General features: G+C 40.6%; 1 protein-coding gene across 3 annotated transcripts in view; it reads right to left on the bottom strand.

The window, feature by feature from the left end:
- Positions 1–4,510: 4,510 nt before the first annotated feature.
- SAMD9L (sterile alpha motif domain containing 9 like) overlaps positions 4,511–17,332 on the bottom strand; it is a 48,299-nt gene continuing 35,477 nt past the window's right edge. For all 3 annotated transcript variants that reach the window (XM_078151770.1, XM_020987406.2, XM_020987405.2), the window contains exon 3: positions 4,511–16,153. In XM_078151770.1, coding sequence (XP_078007896.1) covers positions 11,392–16,131 — 4,740 coding nt within the window. In that variant the 5' untranslated portion in view covers positions 16,132–16,153 and the 3' untranslated portion in view covers positions 4,511–11,391. The remainder of the gene's footprint in view (positions 16,154–17,332) is intronic.

Here is a 17,332-nt window from a genome sequence, read left to right as displayed (position 1 = left end):
CTCCAAGGCCGGAGCACTATCTACTGTGCCACTTAACTGCCCCCAACTCTTTTCTTGAAGAAAGTATCAATGGTGTACAGACTTCTGCCTTCTAAGTCATCCACCAGCATTTTACTCTTTCATTTTTTAATATTGAATGGTATTTTCCAGTGTACTCCTTCACCATCCTCCCCTCTGTCTGCTTCAAGTAACTGAGCATTAAGGTATTACTTGATTGGAATCTCTTGTCAATTATCTCAGATCCCAAACTGAATAGTTTATAAAATAATGCTTGCGGGACATGTAATTTGAATGGAAAAAAAAAATCTCCTTCATATATTTACATGTAATTTCCTCCAATAGAATGAAAGCTCTTTGGGAGTTATTTAGTCGTTTCAATCATGTCCAATTCTTTGTGACCCCATTTGGGGTTTTCTTGGCAAAGATACTGGAGTGATTTGCCATTTCCTTGCCCAGATAATTTTACAGATGAGGAAACTGAGACAAACAGAGTTAAGTGACTTGCAGGGTTACACAACTAGTAAGTATTTGAGGCATGATTTGAACCCAGGAAGAGGAGTCTTCCTGACTCCAGGCTCAGTGCTCTATCCACTGAGCCACCTAACTGCGTCCTTTGGGAGTAGGACTACTTAGTTACTGTCTTCATATCCCCAGTACGTAGCACAGAGCCTGGCTACAACAGACACTTCCTAAATTATTGTTCGTTGATTGTATTCTCAGTGTCCAGTACAGTTCCTGGCACGTAGGAGGCACTGGATAAATGCTTATTGATTGATTTGTAATTGTATCTGCAATTGTTTAATGTATTTTATTGAAAAGCCAAATTCTCCACTGCTGTCCACAAACACTGATTAAGTGCTTACTGTGCGGCCAGTCAGAGGCAGCTGGATGGCTCAGTGGATAGAACGCTGGGCCTTGAGTTAAGAAGACCTGCGTGCAAATCCAGCTTCAGACACTCACTAGCTGCGTGTCCCTAGGTGAATCACTTAACCATTGTTTGTCTAATCCATTGGTGAAGGAAATGGCAAACTGCTCCAGCATCTTTGACAAGAGAAGCCCACATGGGGGCACAGAGTCGGACACAACTGAAGAGCAAATGTGTCCAGGACTGTACAGTGTCAATGGAAGGAAATCCCAGAAGAAAGAAACTTCGTAGTGTGTATGACCCAGAAAGGCCTCCTGCAGAAGGTGGGATTTGAGCTAAATTTAAACTGTCAGTCAGCCCAGCACAGTGCTAAGCACTGGGTGTACAGAGAAAGGCCAAAACAAAAAAGTCCCTGCTCTCGAAAGCCACATGTGCTCAGAAGTGCTTTCCACATTCATTTTTTACTGAGTACGTTGTATTGTGTACCTGCTTCCTGAAAGGACTTCATTTTGGTGGGAGCAGCCAGCTAGCCCTTGGGCCCCCTCCCCTGCACCACCACCACGTGGCGCTGGGGCTCCTCTGTGGGGAGTCCCACCTGCCCCGTCTGTGCATAGGGCACATAGTAGGTGTCCAATAAATGCTTGTCAACAGACTACTGGTGGTGGTGGTGGTGGTGGTAGGGCCTAGAAGGGAGAAGAAGGGGCTGCCAGCATTCTAAACAAATGTGGCCAAAGGCAAAATAAACCTACTGGGACATTTTGCTGGTTCTTGCCAAACATGAAATCTTTCCCAGTCCCCTCCGACGCTGCTAGCAACCCATCTTTTAACTATACTGTTGTTTTGGTGCTGCCATTAGGGTCCTGATTCATGGAATGCCACCATCTCAGAAGGACTGGGATTCCTTGAGCATGGGTCTACACATGACTCTCTGTCACCTCACTCTTCACTGGCTGTTCCTCTTACCTAAAATGCTCTCTGCCTGGTGACTTCTCAGCTGCAGGAAGCCTTTCCCAATCCCCCTCAACTTTAGTGTCTTCCTGCTGAGTTAATTTTCCATTTATACTGTGTATCTCTTATTTATACATAGCTATTTACGTCATCTCCCTTGTTAGAATGTGAGGTCCTTAATGGCAAGGACTGTTCCTCACCTTTTTCTGTTTCCCCATTGCTTAGCTCTGTGTCCAGCACATAACAAGAGCTTAATAAATGTTTGTTGACTGAGCACCCGTTGACACTCCTTCTGGTATTGAGCGAAGACAAATAATAATCCCAACTAGCCACTAGGAGGCAGTGTAGGACCTCTCAATGCAGTGGGTTAACAACTATACCTCAAATACCACCTGCAAGGTAATCAATCAATCATCAATCACCCAGCATTTATTAAATACCTACTATGCCTGCCCAGGATATTGTGTTTAGTACTGGGGATAAAATACAGAAGTGAGAGTCTCAGTCCTCAAAGAGTTTACAAAGGGGGACACCAGCCTGTGGAAAGTGGTAATTAGGGTAAAGAAGTTTAGGTCTAGGCAGTCACAAAATTATGAGTAGAATCACAAGGCAGGGGATTGACTTCTAATAGCATTGTTAATTTCATTCTAGTTTTCAGAACAAGATAAGGCAGTAGGTTGAGAGAGGAAGTGAGAGGGCAGGGCACGGCCAAGAATAAGGCAGGCATCCTGCAGCAGCTGTGAAAATGGCCATTGGTGCCCATTCTGAGAAGGCCTTGCTGTCCTGGTGGGTGGCAGGATGAGATATAAAGTATTGTCTGGGGCTACCTAGTATAATGAGTTAGGTGAATTTTCATGATAGCCAGGTTACTGTGCTAGAGAAAGTGGGTAATGCAAAGAGGCATAAGACTTATTCCTTGCCCTTGTGGAATTTCCAATGTAGTTAGAGACACAGAACACAAGACAGAGAGGCATAGAAATCTGCAGCTAGAGATCTTATCTCACGTTGTCAGTAAATTTTGTATACCCATAGTAAATGCAATAACATAGTAAATGACTGCCCAGCATCACAAGGGGGCTAAAGTTCCTCCTAATGAACTGTTGCTGTGACTATTTTCCAATTTCACTTGCTGATGAAATGGTTTTTTTCATAATACAGAATGTGTAAAAAGATAGTTTCATGGAATCACTACTTGCCATTTGATTCATTACCCTGAAGACATGGAGGCGTTGAAATTGTAACTGAGCAGCAATGTTATTCTAGCTTCTTTTCCTGTAGCAGGTTCGTGACCAAACCAAACCCACCTACCCACCCGCAACACAACCCTGAAATTAGGCAGTCTGTGCTTCTCAATGGTCCGAATCAAACAGATGTGATGGCTTGTAGAACCTTGAAGCACAGGACAATTTCCAAAATGGAATGCATTTCATGGTTCTGAGACTGAAAGAGATCTCCGAGATTTTCCAATCCAGAGATGTCAAACGCTGAGTGTTGCACTCCTGAGTGCAGTCCAAATCAGTGTAAAATGTAATTGAGAAATATTTAAGAAAATAAAGATACAATAAAACCTAGATAAAGTTAATTTCTGAGTCAACATGCTGAATATAGGTATTCCTAAGTACAGGTTTTCATTGTTGTTCAGTTGTTTTTCAGTCATGTCCAACTCTTTATGATTCCATTTGAGATTTTCTTGGCAAAGATACTGGAGCGGTTTGGCATTTCCTTCTCCAGTTTATTTTACAGATGAGGAAACTAAGGCAAACAGGGTGAAGGATCTTGCCCAGGGTCAACATAGCTACTGAGTGTCTGAGGTCAGATTCAAGCTCAGGAAGATGAGTCTTCCTTATTCCTAGGCCTGGTGCTCTCTGCACTATGGCAGCACCTAGCTGCCCTAATATATAGTTTAGTGGCCCCCATTTCTGTCTGAATTTGATGCCATCATTCTCAGCCAACTTGTTTGTTTGACAAATGAAGCAGATGAAGCTGGAGAGCTTAATTAACTTGTTGAAGACCATGTTGGTAGGAAGTAGAAGAGTCACAACTTGACCCCATCTCCTCCAACACCAAACCTAGAGTTATTTTCTAGGGTGCTATTCATTCTGCATATCTATTCAGATGATATCAACAGCCAACAGGCATTACTGCTACGTGCTGGGCACTGTGCTAGATGCCAGGAATACAAAGACACACATGGGGGCAGCTAGGTGGCGTAGTGGAGAGAGCTCCGGCCTTGGAGTCAGGAGGACCTGAGTTCAAATGCGGCCTCAGACACTTGCCACTAACTAGCTGTGTGACCCTGGGCAAGTCACTTGACCCCAATTGCCTCACCAAAAAGCAAAAAAAAAAAAGAATAAAAAAACCCGACAAAGACAAATATGAAACAGCCCCTTCCTTCTAGGAGCTTCCCTTCCATAGAGAGACTACATTTATGTATATAAGTCTATACAGAATAAATGTGTAGCCTACTAGGGAAGGAAGGAAGGCATTAGCCCTGGCAGTGGCAGTGGGGATCAGGAGATGTCTCATATAGAAAGTAGAGAAAGATGCTATCTGCATCCAGAGAAAGAACCGATAAATAGAAGTATGCATAGAATAATTTTACTATATGTATATATGTGTGTGTGTATGTATACATCTATTTGTGTCTAATGGTAACCATATCTAGTGAGGGGAAGAGAGAAAAAAAGAGGAAAAAAAGAAATTTACATGATAGCTTTATTGTATATTTGGAGGGAATAGTGAGTTATACATGGTAGATCTGCAGTTTCATGTTCAATCATCTTTTTTATTGTACTCCGTTATGGAAATGCTTGTTTTGTTCTGTGAATTGAAAATAAAATAAATTTGTAATGCTAAGAAAAAAAAAGAGAGCTTGAATTGAGTCAGTGATGAGGAGGGAGAGAAAGCTTTGGGTTGTAGAACATAAAATCAGTGCCTATGAAGATGTCTCGGAAATTGCAAAGCCAAGCATAACTTTAAAATATTTTCATAACCTTACGTATTTAGCAGCAAAGCCTTTTTCAATTGCTATTATATATTTAGAGGGAAAATTCACTTAATTCTTTTCCTATCAGTAAGTAAAGCATAAAATCATTTTCTCTTAAAAAGTGAACAATTCTTATATGAGTTTCATTGAGTTTTTTTTTCACTCTTTTTTTTTTTCTAGGCAATTGGGGTTAAGTGACTTGCCCAGGGTCACACAGCTAGTAAATGTCAAGTGTTTGGTCTGAGGCCAGATTTGAGCTGAGGTCCTCCTGACTTCAGGGCCAGTGCTCTATCACCTGTGCCACCTAGCTGCCCCAAGTCCAATAATTTTTAAATTATCTCTCCTGGATCTATTTTCCAGGTCAGTCATTTTTCCAGTGAGATATTTCACACTGTTTTCTATTTTTTCATTCTTTTGGTTTTATTTTACATTGTCTTGATTTCTCATAAAGTCACTAGCTTCCAATTGCTCCATTCTAATTTTTAAGGAAGTATTTTCTTCAGTAAGCTTCTGGATTTCCTTTTCCATTTGGCCAATTTTGCTTTTTAAGGCATTCTTTTCCTCATTGGCTTTTTGGACCTCTTTTGCCATTTGGGTTAGGCTATTTTTTAATGTGTTATTTTCCTAAGTATTTTTTGGGTCTCCTTCAGCAAGCTGTTGATTTGTTTTTCATGATTTTCTTGTATCACTCTCATTTCTCTTCCCAGTTTTTCCTCTACTTCTCTTACTTGCTTCTCAAACTCCTTTTTGAGCTCTTCCATGGCCTGGGACCAATTCATATTTCTCTTGTAGGCTTTGGATGTAGGAGCTTTGACTTTGTTGTCTTCTTCTGGTTGTATGTTTTGATCTTTTTGTCACCAAAGAAAGATTCTATGGTCTGACTTTTTTTTGTGAGGTTTGCTCATGATCTCAGCCAATTGCTTGAGTTATAAACTCTTTGTTAAGGTAGGGGTCTGCTTCTAGTGTGGAGAATGTACTGTCCCCAAACTTTGGGTGTTTTGTGCAGCTGTTTTCAGAGATATTTCTAGAGACCTGTAAATTTTCAGTTCTTCCAAGGTGGTATGATAAGGGGCAAGGTATTAACTCCTTTCCTGGTCTGTGTTCTGGTGTATGAGTGACCACAAGCACTCTTTTCTGCCTTGGAAGTGTGAGGAGGATTTTCTCTATACCACCACTACAAGCTCCACCACACTAGCACTCCTCCTGGCCCCAGGATCACCACCCAGAACTGTGACCCAGATCCAAACACTGGCAAAGCAAGAGAGTCCTGCACCAGCAAAGAGATCCCTGCAATCCCCCTCTGATCAGCCACTTGATTTCCTTTTAGTCTGTGGGCTGGAAGCTCTGGAAGCAGCTGCCAACCCAGGGCCACACATGGGGACTGGAAGTGGGACTGAACTTCTCTCTCACCAAGTCACAGACTTTTCCTGCTAACCTTCTAAGTTGTCTTTGGCATTTGTGAGTTGAGAAGTCTGGAGACCACTACAGATGCCTGTGATTCAGTCCTCTGAGGCCTGCTCCAGGTTCGCTGAGGCCTATTTTTTTGCCTGCATGCCTACTCAGAACTGTGTTCCTCTCCCAGCCTGGCATGATAGATCTTTCTGATCAACCATCCAGGTTGTCTTGGGCTGGAAATTTATTTCACTCTGTCTTTTTGTGGGTTCTGTGGCTTTAGAATTTGTTTAGAGCCATTTTTTACAGGTATTTGGAGGGTTTTGGGGGAGAGCTCAAGCAAATTGCTGCTTTTACTCCACCATCTTGGCTCCACCCCTCCATTCACTATTCATGATTCCTGAGGACAGATGATGAAACTTGCTACCCATGACCGAGAGGTCATAGGGTTTAGACTGAGACGTAGATATTTTGGTGTACAGTTGGTGATGGAATTTGTTTTGCTTGACTATGCAGAGTTGCTATGAGGCCTTTGCTTTTTTCTCTTTTCTTCAGTCCCCCCCCCCCCACCTCCAATGGAATGGGGGGAAGTAGGGTAGGAGGGAGAGAAAATAGATTTCTGTTCATTTAAACAAAATAGAGAGGTGGGGGAGGGTGCTACAGATGTAGAATGCTGTGTGCACTTTCAAATCAGGTCATTGTATTATTAGGTTTATTTAAGCATTCCATTTCATTATAAGAGGCCTCCCACAAAGTGGAAGTGATCTAAAAGTGTGTGTAATAAAAAAAAAACAGAACCCAAGAGTAAAACAAAATTTAAGAAAAGAAAGAAAAAACTCATTAGGTCCTTTGACTCCAAATCCAGTGTTCAGAGACAGGGGAGGGGGAGGGAAAAAATGAGCATTTATATAGGACCTACTGTGTAATGGAAAGAGTGCTGAGTCTGGAGTGGGAGGAGCTGGGTTCGAATCCTTCCCCTGATGCTTGTTACCTTAGTGACCTAAGGCCAGTCACTTAACCTTCCTCAGTTATATCATCAGTAAAATGACGAGGTTGTACTGAATGGCCTCTGAGGTCTCTTCAAACTGAGATCTATGACTCCGTCCTTTCTACTGTACCAAATAGCTGTTTAAATACAATTTCCCAGGACAAGCTCAGATCACTATGACCACTGGAGGGCTTGGAGCAGTTCAGTTCCTTCTGGAATCCGAATGTCACTAGGTACACCTGCCAAACCTCATCCTAGCAACACCTAGAAGAATAGGATGCTGCATTTCCATAGCATGGAAATAGTTCTCACTTAGGTGGAGAAGGAGTTGGAAGTGGAGAAGGGAATCTGACCTAGGGATCACTCACTGGCTGTCTTAGAACTCATGCACCATGTGGAGGATGAGGAACTTCTCAGAAACCCTAGATCTCAGAGAAACCCAAATAGAGAGACACTTATCACCCTGGTTCAGGTATAGCGGCCAGCCCAGTAATTACAATGAAGGCATAACATGACCATTGTTTTACCTATGGGTTCTCAACTGGGACTGGGCATCCTCTCATAACTAGTTCTTTGTATGAGTGTTCTACCTTCTGTCCACACTGTCCTGTATAAATTACCCAGATGTGGCGGCAGTTGGGGGACCCGCAAGGCTAAGTGCCATTTCAATTTAGGAAACGTGCAAGTCAACAAATGGTAATAGGGCATGGACTAATTGTTCTCTGTGGCATCTCTCCTTTTCTATTTTCCTTTCATTTTGTTCCTTTTCTGTTCCTAAATTAAAGTGATCTTTGAGTGTCAGGGAAGCCCCTTTATTAGCTAGTATTGTCTACTTGGCTATGTCTTATTGCAGGCACTTATGTCTTATTCTTGGGGCAGCTAGGTGGCAAAGTGGATAGAGCACTGGGCTGAAATCAGGAAGATTCATCTTCATGAGTTCAAATCCGGCCTCAGACACTTCCCAACTGGGACCCTGGCTATGTCATTTTATCCTGTTTATCTCAGTTGCCTCATCTGTAAAATGAGCTGGAGAAGGAAACGGCAAACCACTCTGATATCTTTGCCAAGAAAACCCCAAATGGAGTCACGAAGAGTATGAACTGAACAAGGGTAACTAGGTGGTACCATAGTGCAAATCTGACCTCAGATACTCACTAGCTGGGTAACCCTGGACAAATCACTTAAACATGTTTGCCTCAGTTTCCACCTCTGTCAAAGGGGCTGGAGAAGGAAATGGCAAATCACTCTAGTATCTTTGTCAAGAAAACCCCAAATGGAGTCTCAAAGAGTCTGAAATGATGTGATAGCAATATCTTATTCTTTCCGCTTTGGTGTCTTGGTTAAAGTTCCTCTATCTTCCCATCCCTACTTTGCTACATATTCTTGAACATTCAAGAGGTGGCCACGTGAAGCTCCTGCAGGACGAAAAATACTAACATGTTTGGTATCTAACCGCTCTTGCTCCTTGCAAGCAACAAAAGATACCTTTCTTCTGGTCTCTGATGCAGAGATGAGGGAGGCCTTGGAAGAGGTGGTACTAAGCCAAGGAACACCTTAACATTTGGGTGACCAATCGAAGGAGTTTGCTTATTTGTAAGATAGCAAATTGTACATAATAGATTTGCAGTTTCATGCACAATCTTTTTTTAATTACACTTATTTTATTCCATAGATTGAAAATAATATAAATAAAAATTTTTAAAAAGTAAATGTGTATGTAACCAGTAGGTGGTACTATATGGTAAGATTGACTGTAGCTTCCCACCTTCTAAATAACCTAAAGAAACAGAGAAATCATATAGGAAATGTTTGTTGATTACAGGCATAAGGGAAGATCTTCCCTGATCTTTTGCATACCTCAAGGGGTGACCCTAGTGAGTATCTTCAGTTCATTTACATATCTCTTCTCAGGAGTTTAAATAGATAGATTAGCATCAGGGGAGAACTGTGCTTATGTCAACTCCTCCAGTTTTCTCTTAGTCAGTCAGCAAGCATTTATTAAGCACCTATTGTGTGCCATGCTAAGTGCTGATGATACAAAGAAAGGCAAAAGGTAGTCCCTGCCCTCAAGGAGCTCACAGTCTAATAGAAGAGAAAACGTGCATACAATTCTATACAGACAAGGTATATACAAGATAAACAGGAGATAATTAATAGAAGGCATTAGCATTGGGGGAATAAAGGAAGCTTCCTGCAGAAGGTGAGAATTTGGCTGAGACTTGAAGGAAGGCAAGGGAAGCCAGGAAACAGAGATGAGAGGGGAGAGAGTGATAGGCATGGGGGACAGCAAGTGGGAATGGCCAGGCTCAGAAGATGGAGTGTCAGATGTGAGGAAGAGCATGGAGGCTGGTGTCACTGGATTGAAGAGTGGAGGCGGGGTGGGACATGTGTAAGATGGAAGAAAACTGGTGTAAGAGGGAGTCCTGTTACGAAGGGCTTTAAAAGCCAAATAGGAGATTTTAGATTTAATCCTGGAGACAATGGAGAACCACTGGAATTTATTGAGGGGTTGGGGGCAGGTGGGTTATGTGTGATAGAGTCAGACTTTCTTTTAGAAAGATCAGTTTGACAGCTGAGTGAATGATGGACTAGAGTGGGGAGAGACCAGGGGTAGGGGGACCAAACAGCACACATGTAATAATGAGGGCCTGGACCAGGATGGTGGCATTGTCAGAAGAGAGAGGGGCCATGTATGAGAGATGGCAAGTGATGGGACTCAGAAACTCAATGGATATGAGATGTGAGGGAGAAGAGTTGAGGGTAGCACTCAGGTCTGGAGCCTAGCTGACTATGAAGATGGCTAGGAAGACGGGCTTGCCCTTGATAGTAACAGGGAAGTTAGAAAGAAAAGAAGGTATAGGGGGAAAGATAATGAGTTCAGTTGTGGAAATGTCTAGTTCAAGATGTCTCCAAGGCATTCAGTTTGAAATGTCTAAGAGACAGCTGTTGAAGCAAGAGAGGTGAAAACTGGACAAATAAATACAAGGGTCCTCTGAATAGAGAAGATAGTTGAATCCATGGGAAGTGATGAGATCACCAAGTAAAATAGTAGAGAGGGAAAAGAGAAGAGGGCCCAGGACAAAGTCTTGGGGGGACAACCATGGTGAATGGGTATGATCTGGTTGAAGATTCAGCAAAGAAGACAAGAAGGAACAGTCAGGCAGGTAGGAGGTATGCCCGGAGATAGCAGTGTCACAGTAAACCTAGAGAGACGAGAGTATCAAAGGGAAGATGGAACCCAGTGATCAATAGTGTCAGAGACTACAGAGAAATCAAGGACGAAGGTTGGGAAAAGTGCACTGTGGAGAATCTCTGTCTGCTTGACCATCACTACCACCCACTGTCACGCTGTGGCCACCCTCTTATTCCTTTCTAAACCTGTATTAAACGTCATGCTCAACCGCTCTGGTTCAGTGTCCTCCCTCAGGCTTAAGATCCTTCCCAGGAGGGCTGAAAATAGGGAAGAACTCATAATGTTGGTAGGACAATTTCCAGAATTCCACCCCCCAAGTCCCACAATCTTCCCTTACCCATAAGGGAAACATGACTATCTGGTTAGATTGAGACTTTTTCTGTTCCTTCAGAGACCATCTCTTCTGAGCCAAAAAATAAGACTTGTAAGCTAAGTGGTTTTTTTTTCTTAGTTACAAATTTATTTATATGAAAGTCTTACAAAAGTATTGAAGAGATCTATTGCTACTGATAATCTGGAATGGATGCTGTTCTTGGAGTTATTATGTACATCATGTCTTTGCCAATATTTTTCATCAAATTCCACCCCTTCATCTTTTGCCTTAATTTCCTAAATATACCCTAAACTAAAGCAACAGAAAGAACCAACTACGTGTAGAGCAAATATCATATGAGGTTCTGGGTTACAGAGAAATTGGGCTACAAACTAAAGACTGGAGGGATCTGCAGTCTAGGGAACGAGACAGGGGAGGCAACATGGTATACAATGAGATGGGCTTGGGTTCAAATACTGGCTTTACTACTTACTAGCTATGGGACCTTAGGCAAATCACTCCCCCTCACTGACCTTTATTTGCTTCATCTGTAAAATGTAAGGGTTGGACTAGATGGTTTCTGTGGTTCCCTTCAGCTCTAAATCCTTTGAAAATATACAGAAGCAATTCAAGAAAACCTCAAAGCCTTGGGTCTGCAGTGCAATCTGTCTTAGCTATGATATATAAGAGCTTTCATGGGCTCCTCTTAAATAATTTTTATATCATAAGCTATTGGGCCTCCAGTGGAAAATCCTAGGTAGAAAGAAACTCTTTCCATGCTTCGGCTACGTCTTAGTTGACCCAAGAAAGCAGGCTGCACCGGGATTTCCAAGTTTTCCTTAGTTCCATGGTCTACATAGACAAAGTCATTTTCAATCCTGCCATTGACACGAAGCAAGAGGTCTTTGACGTTCTCTTTTCTCCATACATCTCCATGTTTCCAAAAGGCCCTTAAGTCTGATTCATTCTGGAGACACTGCTCAATTCTTTCTCTGTGAATGAATTGATTGAGGCCTCTACCTTTCCCAAGGTAGAAAGGTATGAATGGTTGCTTGGCCTGACACATCTGATGATACTTCTCCTTGAAGGACCTTCTCAGTGATGAGATGTACTTTCCTATTTGTCTGGAATTCTGATCTAGTTGCTGGTTTTCTGGCCAGAACAGGAGGGTGGCCAAGAAGTAAGGATCTGGATGGGAGTAATGTAGCCCCACTTGTTGTAAGACTTCTTGAAGCATCTCTTTCAGTTTATCCAGGGGCTCTATGAACTTTGAATTAGGTTTCAAACAGTTAAGAATTATGTTGCTCAAGATGAAATTCTGTTTTTCCCTTGTCTGTGCTGAATTTTCTTTTTCTACTAGTAATTTGTACTTATGTACTATGTTTTCCATTTTGATTGCATTTTTCTGATTTTCAGTGAGATACTTCAGCAGTCCAGAAAACCTAACTGCATTAGAGACCTCCAACTCTCTCCAGTATATCAACTCTGGGACTGATTTGCCAAAAGATGTCACCCCTGATTGCATGGTCTCTGAGTTGAGAAATATACTTATATACTGTCTGAGTAACTCTTTCACTTTAGCCTGGTTTTTTTCTTCCAAAATTTCCCTTTCACTGTCTCTTACTTTCAGAAGAGAAAAGTAGTCTTCAAGAGTCTCAAAAGTCATTTTCAAACGGCATTGAAGAGCATTTAAATAAACGATATGCTTTTTGATCACTGGGTAATACTCATTCTGCTGAATTGAAAGATCTAATGGAAGATCACTCTTTCCACACAAAAGTTGGACAATGACCCCTCTCGATGACTTAGTTCTTTCATCAGAAAGGGGGACTTTCTCTAGAAGCTGAATTATCTGCATACAAACTTCTATTTCTCCCAAGTAACATGATGTATTATACATCCCACCCCTCCTTTTAGATCTAGGATATTGCCCCATTTCATTGTCTCTGTTCTCATTGTGTTGCTGAGATTCTCTGAAGGCATCTAAAGCTTTCACTGCTATACTTAGGAGGTCTTCTAGTTCCTGAGGAGATATAATTCTCCCTTGCTGAATCTTATTCTTATAGAAGATAAGCTGGTTTTTATAGACTTGACCGAGTGTATCAGAGATGAAGGAGTTTCCTGGACTTCTTTTCTTTGCTTTCTCTGCCCAATTAATGGCATCTGCAAAATTATTTTCATTGATATAAAAATGTCTTGCTAAGGCTTGATAGATCAATGCATAATGCTCAAATCTGATAGTTCCTTCAACTAAGACTTTCTGAACCTGATCATTCCCTTCCTCTTTCCTAACGTCCACAATGAAAGGAGAAAATAAGGTATTTGTATCCTTCCTTGGGTTACTGTATTCCTTCTGCCTTCTCAGCAGCAGTATCTGCACAGTCCGTACAAATTTGTCTCTCCTTATTCCAGGTTGATAAAATTCATTTTCTCTCAACAGCTTCAGTGCAATATCACTCTTTGCAATTTCAGAGGTGAGTTTCAATTCTTCTAAACAGCGGCTGGCAATTAAGGGATGAATGATACGGACTCCTTCATACCTCCCACAATCTACCACTTTGGTACGGATAAGAATTGGGGAGTAATTCCCCATTTTGTCTTCTAAGCACCTTCTGCTCCAATATTCCCTTTGGTTGGTTAATCCTAAGAACTTCTCACATTGTACCACAGAGATGTCAGAATCAGAAATGTAAGAATTAAGCAGAGACAGGAAAGAAATTAATTGTGCTTCTTTGCTGTCAACGTTCAACCCTTTCAGGATGTGTTTCACAACATTCTCAATGTATTTCCTATCAAAATTTTCTTTCATGATCATAAAGGAATAAAAGTCTCTACAGTTTTGGTGTTTCTTTTCAATTTCCTTAAATTTGGAATCAAATACTCTTTTCTCTTTGTCAGAGAGTTTGTTGATCACTGCAACACTGTCAGGGTTTTTAGCATCCTTTGCTGGCCTCTGGGATCTCATGCAATTTAGAATAATAACTAAAGGTGTCTCATATTGAATATAAGCTTCCTCAATGGCTGAATTAATGTGATTGCACAAATCAGATACAGTTTCTTGTTCTTCAAAATCATCTACCAGCAGAAGCACCGGCAAGTACTGTTGTTGGTTCTCTGAGCAATAGGTGAGTAAAGTCATCACCTGTGTTCCAACATCTTCAAAGTCAAATGTTTTACTTTTCAACACTGCACATCGGAATTTATTCTTCAGGTCCCAGAGAACATGCTTCGCTAGTGTGGTCCCTCCACAGCCTGGATGATGATACAAATTGATCACTTCTGCACAGGTTTCCCTAGGGGAATTTGCTAAAGATCGTATCATCTCTTCAAGTTTTTGATAACTATCCCTTTTGATAAAAGGTAAAGAATAGTTTTCAGAAGAAAAATAGAAGTTCCACCATGAAACTTTTCCACCCAAATAAAAATGTTCCTCTTTGGATTTCTGGAATTCAGTGAATTTGGTTTTATCTTTCTCTATGTCTGTACCTTTGCATTCATTTTCACAGAGGATTTCCAGTGCTGTCATAGAGTCTTCATCTTTCTTCTGAAGAACGATAGAAGAGCCATTTGATGGCAAAAATCTTGAAGGAGATTCAGTCTGAGGTTTTAGTGTAAGAATGGTGCCATTTAACTGTTCAAGACTTAAAGTAGTAATACATCTGTTTGTGAGCTCAGTAGTTGAGAATCTGACTTGCAAAAGATCTTTCCATTGTGAACCTATTTGTGGATCTACGGAGATAGACAGTATGTCATCCATTCCTCCTAATTCTTGGTAGAAAGTAGAAAATGTCTCAATAAAAGGATCTTTAGGATCCTCTACTGGGGACAGCAATAGAAACACTACTAAAAACTTTTCAGGTTGCATTATGTCTTCACATGTAAGAAATGAAATTAATTTCCGGACTTTAGAGGCTCTCTTTTTAAGCCATAAACTAAGTTCTAAAGGCTGATGTTCTTCCATGTTAATGTCTGACCTGCCATTGCAGAAGATCCAGCTGGGTTGCTTAAAAAGATTCAGATTTTCAATTTTTTCATTAATTGAGGTTGTATTATTTTCGTATTGCTTTGGAAAATGAAGATTAGCTGCCCGGGTCTTTCTGTAAGCTTTGGCAACCCCATTGCTCACAGATTCAGGATCAAATTCCAACACGGCAAACCATCTAATTTCCTTTAGGAAGTCCAGGTGCTCAATTTGACTTGGATGACACTTATTTACCACCAGAATGTACCAATTATAGTAAGAATTATCTAAGTCTTGGTCTCCGGTGAGAAGATGAACCAGCTTTCTTCCCTCACTTTCTGTTTTTATTTCTTTTGGTCGATAGCTTTCTGCTGCTTTTCTGGACTCATCCTGTGACTCTAAACCTGATAAAAATATTTTCAGATGTCCATCTTTTTGCTTTGAATTAGCATAAATGTCTTTAGAACTAGTGCCATCCCTCACAAACAGAGAGAATTCAGTATTTTTCTCCCATCTGTTCTCTTTACAAGTTTGCATCTTAATTTGGAAATATTTTTTTTCACAAATGGAGTGTTTTGGAATGATGTCTACTTCAATGACGAATCTATCAGATGTGATGTTGTTCTTCAGCAAGACTTCTACAAACCTGGGTGGCCTAATGCACTTCTTTGCTTCCTCAATGCCGTCCTTACCAAAATAGTCCTCCATCTTCTTATAGAAGTGGTCAATAAATGCACTTTTATCTTTCTCAGTGAGTTTTACCCCAACAATTTCTCCATGGGGTTTGTCTTTTACCCCAAAATGGATAGTGCCGTTGGTACGGCAATTCATGCAGGCTGAAGCAAATCTAAAGACTTCATTGCTAAATTTCATCTTAATGTCTTTCTCTGTGGCTCCCTCTGTATCAGTCAGAGCCTTAAACTCATGGACCGGATCGATAAGATTGAGTAACCCTGTTTCAGGTTGGATAATAACATCATGCTCTTTGTAACGAAAGCTTTTATGGAACTTGTCAAAAGGATATGTTAAACATGACTGCCCTGTGCGCGGCAGATCATCCTTTGTTTCCTCAGGGTAATTTTTTGTTTCTTTCGCAGGCTCCACCTCTGATGACTCACAGACTTCCTTGGGTTTGGTGCTGGTATCTGTCTTATGGTCTGTTTGATTCCTTTTGCTTTTTCTACTTTTCTCCTGTGTCACACACTGGTCTTCAGTTTTTTCACCATCTTTTTCTCCCAATATTTGCTTAGAACATTCCAAATTCAATTCCTTAAACATATTTATTATTTGTAGGGCAGGTCCGTGTTTTATGCCCATGTCAATAAGATCTTGTTTAACACATCGTTTTAAACTCATTCCATTCACTTCTTCCTTTTTCAAGATCTCCCCTTCTGAGTTAAGCTTAAGTTTTCCTGTTACCCACTGATAAACATCTTCACTTGTCCAGTCATTTGTGTTTTCAGGCAGATTCAGTTGTTCAGCCATCTTGATATATGTATTTTTATTTCTTTGAAGAAAAAAAAAAGAATCACTTTGGAATTGAAATTTTAAAGAAAAATTTTGCTCTTTTCAACTATATTGCAAAATACATTGTTTTCTTCCACCCCTGCCTCCTAACCTCACCTCATGATTTGCAGGTCATTATTTTGTTATACTTTCAAATATTTACAATATGTGTAAAAATAGAATGAAATGATTCTAGTTTGGGATTTTCAGTGACATCTGGTTATCCCTTATTCTTACTATTCCTATATAATAACAGCTAAAACTAAAAAAGAATTGTGTAACTATAGCATAGGTAATTACAAATTAAATATAATAATAAAAATGAATTTTAAAAATAGACCATTCTGTCAAGGACTTAATGAGTTTGTAAGCTCAAATCAAATCTTACCCAAATACTTAAAGCTTTTTCTAATGAAAGAGAAGACACTCTCTTCCCTTAAGGCTAGCTGAGAGCAGATATCATGGCACATTGTCACAAATAAAACTCTTAAAGGAGCTTTACTCTTTAATGAGGGCCCTTAACCTTTTATTGGCCTTTAAACCTTTTGGCAAGCTGATGAAGCCTATGGGTCCCTTCTCAGAATAATATTTTTGATGTATAAAATAAAATATACAACATGACAAAGAAAACCAATTATATTTAAATACAGTTATCAAATTATATATATATTTTCGTAAGTCTTAGGAAGTTGTCCAAGACATATGGAGGTTAAAAGATTTGACCAGGTCTCATAGCTAGAAAGTGTCAGAGACTAGATTTGAACCTAGGTCTTCCTGACTTTGAGCTGAGCACTCTATTGACTATGCCAAGCTACCACCATTTTAAAAGATAATTTTATTTTTATTACAAGACAATTTTAGATGAATTGTTGACCACCTACTGTGTGCAAAACACTTAACTAAATGCTTCAAGAAGATACTCCCAAAATGAAAAAAAATCTGCTACTTTCAAGGAATTTGCATAGTTTTTGGGATGGGGGGAGAGAGAGAGAGAGAGAGAGAGAGAGAGAGAGAGAGAGAGAGAGAGAGAGACTGAGAGAGGGAGGGAGAGACAGAGAGAGAGAGAGCATGTGACAGAGAAGACAGAGAGAGAGAGAGAGAGAGAGAGAGAGAGAGAGAGAAAGAATCTGTAAATGAATTGACAAATTACAAATACCTAGTTGCATAGCTTTGTGCCTCA

The sequence above is a fragment of the Phascolarctos cinereus genome, unplaced genomic scaffold (assembly GCF_003287225.1).
Source record: "Phascolarctos cinereus isolate Bilbo 61053 unplaced genomic scaffold, phaCin_HiC Scaffold_1;HRSCAF=81, whole genome shotgun sequence".
NCBI lineage: Eukaryota > Metazoa > Chordata > Mammalia > Diprotodontia > Phascolarctidae > Phascolarctos > Phascolarctos cinereus.
This window is presented reverse-complemented; position numbering and strand designations above follow the sequence as displayed.